Source organism: Marmota marmota, unplaced genomic scaffold (genome assembly GCF_001458135.2).
Source record: "Marmota marmota marmota unplaced genomic scaffold, marMar, whole genome shotgun sequence".
NCBI classification, from domain to species: Eukaryota; Metazoa; Chordata; class Mammalia; order Rodentia; family Sciuridae; genus Marmota; species Marmota marmota.
In genome coordinates, this window is record NW_026000142.1 from 27,850,231 (window position 1) to 27,859,977 (window position 9,747).

Below are 9,747 nucleotides of genomic sequence, written 5' to 3' on the forward strand. Positions count from 1 at the left end.
TCTGCCTCTCAGCAGGCTGCTGGTCCTCTTCTGCCGGTGGGTCGCAGGTCCGCCTACCTTGCAGGCGTGTGGGACGGCTCTGCCCCTCCGCGGGCGGCTGGGCCTGTTCTGTCGGTGGTCACAGTTCTGCCTACCTTGCAGGCGCGGGTGGAGGGGGCTCTGCCCCTCAGTAGGCCGCTCGGCCTGTTCTGCCGGTGGGTCTCAGGTCCGCCTATCTTCAGTTTTCCAAAATTTAATAATTTACAGTTACATGGCATTGATTAAGTTGAAACCCTGTGTTGCGATTACCTATTCTTCTTCCAGTGATGATGTTTTAGTGTTTTAACTTGGCTTGGATTCTCTCTCTCTCTCTCCTTCAGTCTTTTTTTTTTAATCGCTCTCTTTTCTAACATTAGGATGAAAGTGTTTAGTCATTACAAAGTCAGATTTTTAAACATTTCTCAATACCTTCAGATAAGCAGTTATAAATAACACAGTGGATATGTTTTGCTTTCAGAGAGTCATTTAGTTTTTTGGTTTCTACAATGGATAATATATTATGTGGGTATTTAGAATCCTCTAAAACTAGTAGGTTGGTGCTTTTGAAAATTTACAATGTTTCTCTACTCAAATGAGATCTAGACTTCAGTTTTTCTCTTGTTGGGCTATACTCTGACCATGACCATGACTACCAGTCATCAATGGATTTATTCCCTTTTATCATGTCAACTGTACATCTAAATATTTTAAAAGTGAACTGCTTTTACCTATCTCATTGGAGCTTGTTTTCCAGCATATGAATAAGGCTATGTTAAGTATCAGGTACAAAAAGATCTTAAGACAAATGTTATTTTTTAAGTCCTAAGCTAAATTATTTTAATCAAGGTCTAAGCATAGTACAGATAACAATGATGGTTATATGTAGGCTCTTATGTTGTCTGGTATCTGAGATTTTACATGTTATGCCTCTCTACTGTCTCCTTTTCCCCTTTGTTTCCTAACCTTGTGAAAGTGAGAGCAGGACTAGAAATTTCATATCATGTTGTAGGACAAGAGTTACCTGCAACTGTTAAACTTCCCCTAATGTCTTTTTATACTGAAAGGATTCTCTTCAGTCTTGTATCTATTTATATACTTCAGAGTATTTTTCAGAATACCAGAAAATATTTCTAACATTTATTTTTTCATGGTGGAAAAGAACACTATGAGTGTCTGATTACCCGACTAGTGTTTTATGGAAACGCACTAGTTTTCATAAATTTGAGATTTGTGAGCTAGCAAGTCCTTTGAAAGTTGTGTTAACTTTTTAAGTTTTCAAAATGAAAACATGCAGTTTTAAGGTTTATTTATGGTGTAGATTGTATATTTATTTACATTTTTTTAGAAAAGAATAAAATCTTTTATTTTTTCACAAATGAGTTAAGGTGATTATACCTAATGTATTTCAAAATGTCATTCTCTCCCATCATCTTTTGACGGAGCTTCTCTTCCTTGAATGTCAAGCATAATACTCTAAGGAAAATTCTACAAAGGTCCTATCATCCAAAAATTAAAGTGGTAGGCTAGTTATAAAACTTTAAGTCTTGACAGTGACAATTGCACACTGTTTCTCAGCAAATGTTTTCTATTCAAAACCCAATTCACAAATTATTTCTGGCTTTTTATTTTCCTATTGATAAAAAATAATAATTTTTCATGAGCCAGGCATTATGTTACATGCTAGGAATACAAAACTAAAGCTGATGGACTAAAATATAATGTTGTAAATGTAAACAGAACATCCTAGGAGCAAAAAGGTACAACTGTCTCTGCCAAGGAAAATCAGCACACCTTCATATTTTAGGTGAGTCTGGAAAGTGAATTTAATTAAAGAGTTGGATAATGTAATGTTCTTACAAGAAGGGAGGTTTCTGGAAATTTGGTAAGATCATTCATTCATTCATTCATTCTGAATGGAAATGTAAGCTAAATCCAAGTGGTCTGGAAGGTGAGCAGTGAAGGTGGAAGAGAGTAGCAACATTATGATGGTCAACTGCCCTGATGAATGACTAGATTTGGGTGACTGAGCCTTCATCTAAGCCCTTCTCCCTCTGGATGGATCTGTGGTCCTAGGATAAGTTCCTAGTTTCCCCATAAGCTTCTTTAACATTTAGGATAGAATTAAATCTGAGATCTTTTCCTTTAATAATCATAGAATTAAAAATATATGTATAAGAGTTGGAAAGAATACAGAAAATGACCAAGTTCAGTTATTTCTTTATGTCTCCAGAATGTTAGATATTTTCAAAATGGCAAATGTAAATCTATAATCAATTTTCAATATTTTAGAAAGCCTACCAGAGATTGCACATTTTCTGGTGGTATTAAATGCCTGGTTTTCTTGATTTGTGCCGGAATTATGGAAGGTCCACATGAAGGCTGAGCTGTCTTCTGATTAAGTATAAACTGTTTTCTCATTATTTTTATGCTAAGCGTTTTTTTTTTTTTTTTCAAAATTCAGGAGGGAGGTTATGGGTTAAACAGTAAAAATTAGTAAAATTTGCTGCCATGTTCGCAATTTCTAAAACACTTTTCACTTACTTCATAATTTGTTCTGCATAACAATGTAGAAACACTTAAAACAGCAGAACCAAGAGTTCTTGAACCAGATGTCTTTTTAATTACTCTGAGGTTTTGCATTCTTTCTGTATGTGCCAGCCTTTATGCCAAAATCCTTCCATTTAGAAGCACTTGTCGTCCCCTAACTTTTGGGTCACACTGCCTGCTTTGCAGGTGACAGTGATGGCTTCCTTTTTTTCATTCAGGAAAAGCTTGCTAGCACATGTGCATGACACACTGAGTTCACACCACCTTTTATCTGGAGTGGATACCTGAGTAACTCCTGAGAGTTTGCCCTCAGGACAAGGAGAGCCATCACCTTTTGAGCTCTGTGGTGCCCCCCTGCTCATGCCCCACCACCACTGCTACTATTTATTGTACTCTATTCCCTTTCACACTTTGCCTTCCAGAACATCACTAACAAAAACAGCCATTGACAAGGGATTCTTTCTTTGCTAGGCCCCTGCAGTTGCCAGAGAAGAACTGCATCTATCATGGAATAAGTAAAACCAGTATAGAGCTATATCTCCTGTTCTCACGATACTAATGTCACTTCCCAGATTCCTGTGACTCGATGTTTGGGTTTCTGGTCTAAGAAAATACTGTTAGCTCTGGTTTTACTAAATTATTGTATTTATATGCATTAAATGTAAATATCAGAAGGTTACATTTGTGTGTGTGTGTGTGTGTGTGTGTGTATAATACTAAAAAGTATCATTTCTTTCTATAGTGCAATACTTTAATCAATACCAGTTTCTTCCTACTTTGCTTTCAGTTTTTGGTGAGGAATGGTAGTTTAGATGTATATGTTTATTTTAAAATCAAAAGACTGTCTTGCTTTAGTTTATTTTTTTGTTTTAAAGTTGACTTAAATAGAAGTAGATTCTCTTTAAAAATATGCTGTAAGTAGAGTTTTGGAAAAAAATAAATTTTTTTTCTCTTCCCTAGTATTTTTGCTCCCTCAAACAAGGGGACAAGAGGATTATTTAAACATCTGAGCCTTGGTAACCTGTGTTACTTTTGAAATATTAGTATTATTCTTTGACACTTTTTAACTTTCATTTATTAATGGAACTATGAGTCAGTAGTCAGTGTTAAAATTAAACCTGGCTTGGAGCAGCTACAGTTTTTTTATTCTTTATCTGCAATAATTGGAGTTTACCTCTTGTACCATTTCTCTTTTCTTTCAGCATTTCTTCTATGTTCAAATCCATAGAATGCTCTAATCAGGGGACAAATTATTTTGTACTTTTTTAAAAAATACAGTTTTATTTTGAAAGAGGTTCAAACTTAGAGAAGCATTGCAAGAATAACACAAAGAATTCCCCTGTGTCTTTCATCCAAATAAACTGGTTAAAATTCTGCTGATTTTCTTTATTAATGTTTATTATAACAAAAGACTGTAATCTGAAATTATATACCTTACTTAGTGGTCATGTGCCTCTACTCTCCTGCAGTCTGAAGCAGATCCTCAGCCTTTCCTTGAGTTTTATGCTCATATTTTTTGAAGACATTAGGGCAGCCACTTTGTGGAATATCCCTTAGTTTGGGTTTTATGCCAGTAGTATGCTGAATCTGGCTCCAAGTTTACTTTTGAGAGCTGAATGGACATATCTCTTCCCAATTCTTTGATCAGCAATATCAGTTGATACCTGAAATTGGCCGTGGTGGAATATTTATACCATAGAAATGAGGAAATACACAGGCTAGGGCTTTTTACCCCTGACGAGCTGATTTTAAACATTTAAAAACATATTCATTATTAAACCCAAGTTACACATTTTTTATAATAATATCACAGAAATGATTCTGGTTTGACTCATTGCATTCTATCAGGTGGCAAACAATGTGGATTTGTTCTATTAGTAATATTTGCATTCATCACTTGATTAGGATACCTATCAGATTTCTCCAAATACAAATTTATTTTATTTTTCCTTTTATAATAAAAAATATCCTGTGATGCCTTAAAGCTATGAAAGTAACCCATTAGATTAAATTATATTAGATTGACCTAAATTTTTTAAGTAGAATCCCCTTGAGCAGGTTCTTTTCCTTTTTGACATGTTCTTATCATTCTTTGAGCATTCTCTAACACAGAACATCATTTCAGGTTCAATTTGTACTTCTCTGTCACAGCCCTGGAATCAGCTATTTCTTCAAGAAGAACCATGTATGGAAACCAAAATCTGAGTGCAAGATGTGCTCACTGCTATTGAGATGTTGCTATACCCAGACCTTTTCAGTGAGCAGAGCTAACAAAGTGTGTGTGTGTGTGTGTGTGTGTGTGTTTATTCCTTTACATTTTTATTCTGTATAGTTCCAAATACATCTATCTATCTAATCTCAAACTGTGCATTTGTAATGATAGCTTCACTTTACATATACAGTGTTGTTTTCAATTTAATTTACAATCCCAAAAGGTTTATTCTTTTTTTCTATATTTATTTTCTGTTAGTGGAAAATCTGATTGCCATCATTCTCAGTATGGTTACTTATTCAATGAATCTTCCATATGTAGCCTATCTGACCTTGCCAGGCTGCATCTTGTACCCTTCATTCACATTGTTCTCATACTGGCTAGCTGTCATTGACTGTCACTGAGCTGCCCCTGCTGTTTTACTCTAGTGATATTCTTTGAAGTGCCAGATTGCCTTTGTATTTTGAGCTGCTTTGTAAGCTGAGGGTTGTATTTACATTTAGTATTTTCTTTTGCCATTGCTGTTTATTTTGTAATTTATCTGCACTTGGTTCTTAAGAAGCATCGTGTAGCTACCATAGCTTTGTAACTTAATTTTTTTGTGTACTGTGAGGAGAAGCAAATCAAAAGACAGAAGGGAGCAGAAGTAAGGAAGGGAGGGCTGGAGATGTGGCTCAAGCGGTAGCGCGCTCGCCTGGCATGCGTGCGGCCCGGGTTCGATCCTCAGCACCACATACAAAGATGTTGTGTCCGCCAAGAACTAAAAAATAAATATTAAAAAATTCTCTCTTCTCTCTGTCTCTCACTCTCTCTTTAAAAAAAAAAAAAAAAAAAGAAGAAGTAAGGAAGGGAGGTAGTGAGCAAGAGAGCTGAAAAGTATTGTATGGAATGAGTGTTGCTGTTATGTTCCCCTCTGCTTTGACAGTGCCTAACCTGTCCTGATAGAGAAAGAATATATTCTTTTAAAAAAAACTCTTTGATTCAAAGATCTTTCCACCAAGCTTTTTTCTTTTTTGTCCTGTATGTTTTCACTTCTATATGTTTTCCTGAGTTTTCAGTCACTATTTCTACTTATGACTACTGGCTTCCAGGCCGGTTTCCAACTGCCTACTGACCTTTTTCAGGATGTTCCATCTTTCTTCTCAAATAAATATCTCTTCTTATACATTCTATATGATTAATAGTTCTACCAACGTTTTCAGTCATTCTTTTACCTTATTTATTCTCCTTTCTTCCTCCCCTCCTAGCCTAAGCACATTTCCATAAACTTTATTACCTTTCAGCACACTTCTTTTTGTTTTATTAGTTGCTCAAGACAATACAATGATCTTGACATATCATACATTTGATTCAAATGGGGTATGAAATGAGAATTCAGCACACTTCTTTATCTTTGAATTTCTGACGAGTAATTTAACCTTTTTTTTCATTTCACATTTTTGTGTTATGTATTATTCAAGGAAGAGGTGAACAATTAATCATTGGTATTTCCATTACTTTCTTCCCCAGAGCAGGCCAGATTTCTTCTGTAACTTTTATTCTGTATTTTCACCCATTATTTTTCTCTAATATCATCCATTTTCTTCTGTTTTTCTACTACTCATACATAGTCTTTATTCTATGACTCATTGTTCCCTTAATTTCTTTAGTCCTCCGAGGATCATATGGAAAGGAAAGGGTAAGGAGATGGGGCTGCTGAGTACTGTAACTCTGAAGCTGTGTTCTGAATGACTAAAAAGCATTAACCTCTGTAGAGAATCTACATCTCTGTTTCCTTTGAGTTCCGGAGGAGAAGGGCAGAAGGAGGGGGGCCTGTTTGCATAAGACAGAAACTGTCTGTGTTTTGATAAATGTGTAAGAATAAATCTTAACAGGCAGTTTCCCAAAAAGTGAACAGTTGAGGTAATATGGAGAATGTAATTAACCTCATGGTCAGAAGGTGTGTATTTTAATGCTAGCTTCGCCTCTGGGTGACTACCCTTAAATAAGTCACTCCAACCTCTTTGTTCTACTGGTTGCTTATTTGCAAAATGAGCAGTTATAATAGGTAAAAATTATAAGGCATTCCTCGGTTCTAAAATATGGATTCCAATATAACTAACTAGTATGCATTTTTTTAAAAGCCTAATTTTTAAAATCTATGTGAAGACAAACTACTGGCTTTATTTTTCCTTTCTTGAAAACTAATAATTTTTGGAAAATTCAAGGGGATTTATTTAAATATAATTGCTTTTAAATAATGTTTTATGATAGACTTAATCTGCAATGAGCACATTTTAATTTTTTATGGGACTTACATATTTCTACTAACCATTTACTAACTTTGATAGCCATTCTTTCACCCACAATAATCTGAAGAGAACTAGTCATGCATTTGCCTATTAATAAAAAATGGCTTTTTTATTATTTCCCATGTTATATTTTATATATAGAAAAAAATTTACTTCTGTAAATTAATATCCTCCATTCTAGCTTTTTAAGTATTTATTAGCTGCATGGATACTAATATTTTTTTCCAGAGAGTATTTCAGTGAGTGAAAGAGATTACTTATTCATTTTCTTTGTTACTCAGTTTTACTTCTTTCATTATTTAGGATCTTATTGAAAGTTTTCTTCTTTTTTCATATATTTTTGTGTTACAAAATGTCTTGTTTCCAATGTATATTTAGTTTATCAGAGATATTCATGTATGTATACTAAAGTAAGTATTTAGCTAAACTAAAATATTAAAACTAAGTGAAGCCAGGTGCAAGGCAGGAAGATTGCAAGTTTGAGCAACTTAGTGAGACCTTTAGCAACTTAGTAAGACCATATCTCAAAATAAAAAATAAAAAGGACTGGGAATGTAGCTCAATGTTAACGTATCCTGGGTTTAATCCCCAGAAGCAAAAAGGAAAAAACTAAGTTAAACCACTAATTGCAACTTTATGTAGTAATTACTCAGTTTTTGAAATAAAAAGTGTCAAAATATTATTGTTTATAATTTTATAATAGTATTATAAAAATATATAACAAATGGGCAAAATTTTGATCTTATGCCTAAAGACCAGGTGATTTTGACTAAGAATTGTTTGATAAATTAGGCCACATAAATTGCTTAGAATTGCTATTTGTAAGACCTCAAAATCAATAAATAGTTAAAATCCTAGTTCAACTATTTATTTTAATCCTTGTTTATTTTATCTGACATTATGTTTCTAAGTTATTTCTTACAAAAATAAAGGTAGCCATTGAAATTCTGAGAAATAACTACTCAATGTAGTTATCAACATCATATATCTATGATAGGTTACTCTCTCAGTAACATTTAAAATAATCTTAAGTTCAGGCTGAAGTTGTAACTCATTTTTGGAGCAAGTGCGAGGCACTGGGTTTGACCCTAGCACCACATAAGAACAAATAAAGGCATTGAGTCCATATACAACTCAAAAAAAAAAATTTTAAAAATAAGCTAAATTCATATAACATTCTTCTACATATTTTTATTTTTAGGTCAAAGAAAGCAAAGAATTCAATTGATAAATCAACTGAGACTGACAATGGCTATGTATCTCTTGATGGAAAAAAGACTGTTAAAAGCAGTGAAGATGGAATGCAAAATCATGAACCTCAGTGTGAAACTATTAAACCAGAAGAGACAGCGTGGATCACAGGAACTGTGAGGAATGTTCCCAGCAAAGTAAGTGTAATTTTTAAAATACCCTTGTGTGATTTTATATTAGCCAATATGGAATGATTTAGATATGGTAGTTGCCTTTGAACTAAACGTTTTCTACAGAATTTATATTATGAGGCTGTATAAATAGTACTGATGAAGCTAAAATTAGATAAGTACTATGATTAAACTTAATTGCCAATATAACTTATACCTTCTGAACTGATTTTTGATGGCTTGAATTTTTCCAAAATGTTAAAGCACTTTATAGTTGGTGTCTGTTAAACCTTACTTTCTCTTTCTTTATTTCCATATATGTATAAGAATTTGCATTAAGCTGAATATCTAAATTATTCTGAAAGCTGAACTACAACACTTTCTTTCATATTTTCTATAAAAATATCTTGTTTATCCTATATTTATTACTTTTGATGTCATATCTGTTTTGTATTTAATCGGAAAAAAATACCTTTTCATTTAAAATTGGCACATAATAATTATACATATTTATGGGGTATAGGGTGATTTTTAGTACATGTATACAATTTGTAATCATCACATCAGGGTCATTATCATGTATATCACCTCAAACATTTACCATTTCTTTTTGTTGGGAACATTCAAAGTGCTTTCTACTCTCTGTTTTGAAATATTCAATTAACTTTTGTCAACCATAATTATTCTACTGTGCTGTAGAAAATAAGAAGTTATTCCTCCTATCCAGCTGTATTGTATCCCTGTGCCCCTCAACCATCCTCTCTCCATCCCCACTTTTCCCTCTTTCCCTATTACCAGGCTCTGGTAACCACTATTTTCTACTTCTACAAGATAAACTTTTTTAGTTAAGTAAGAGTATACGATATTTATCTTTTCTGTGCTTGATTTACTTCACTTAACATAATGTCCTCCAGTTCCATTCATGTTGCAGCAAATGAAAGAATTTTTCTTATGGCAGAATAATATTTTATTGTGTATATATTTTCTTTCATCTGTTAACACCTCAGTTGATTCCATGTCTTGGCTGTTGTGAATAGTGTTGCAGTAAATATGTGAGTGCGGTTATTTCCTTACCATACTCACTTCATTTCATCAATGGTATGATTGCTGGATCATAAAGCAGTACTATTTTTTTTAAGAAACTTCAATAAGGTTCTCCATAATAGATGTCTTAATTTATATTCCCACCAATAGTGTATGAGAGTTCTCCTTTTTTCATATCCATATCAGCATTTGTAATGTTTTATATTTAGGGATTTTAAGTGGGGTGTGATAGAATCTCATTGTAGTTAAAAAAAAAAAAAAAAAAAAAAAAAAA

General features: G+C 33.5%; 1 protein-coding gene across 8 annotated transcripts in view; it reads left to right on the plus strand.

Moving 5' to 3' along the window:
- The window catches only part of Phtf2 (putative homeodomain transcription factor 2), a 130,652-nt gene that overhangs the window by 82,991 nt on the left and 37,914 nt on the right, over nt 1-9,747 (plus strand). For all 8 annotated transcript variants that reach the window (XM_048786211.1, XM_015488396.2, XM_048786209.1 and 5 more), the window contains one exon: nt 8,270-8,456. In XM_048786211.1, coding sequence (XP_048642168.1) covers nt 8,270-8,456 — 187 coding nt within the window. The remainder of the gene's footprint in view (nt 1-8,269; nt 8,457-9,747) is intronic.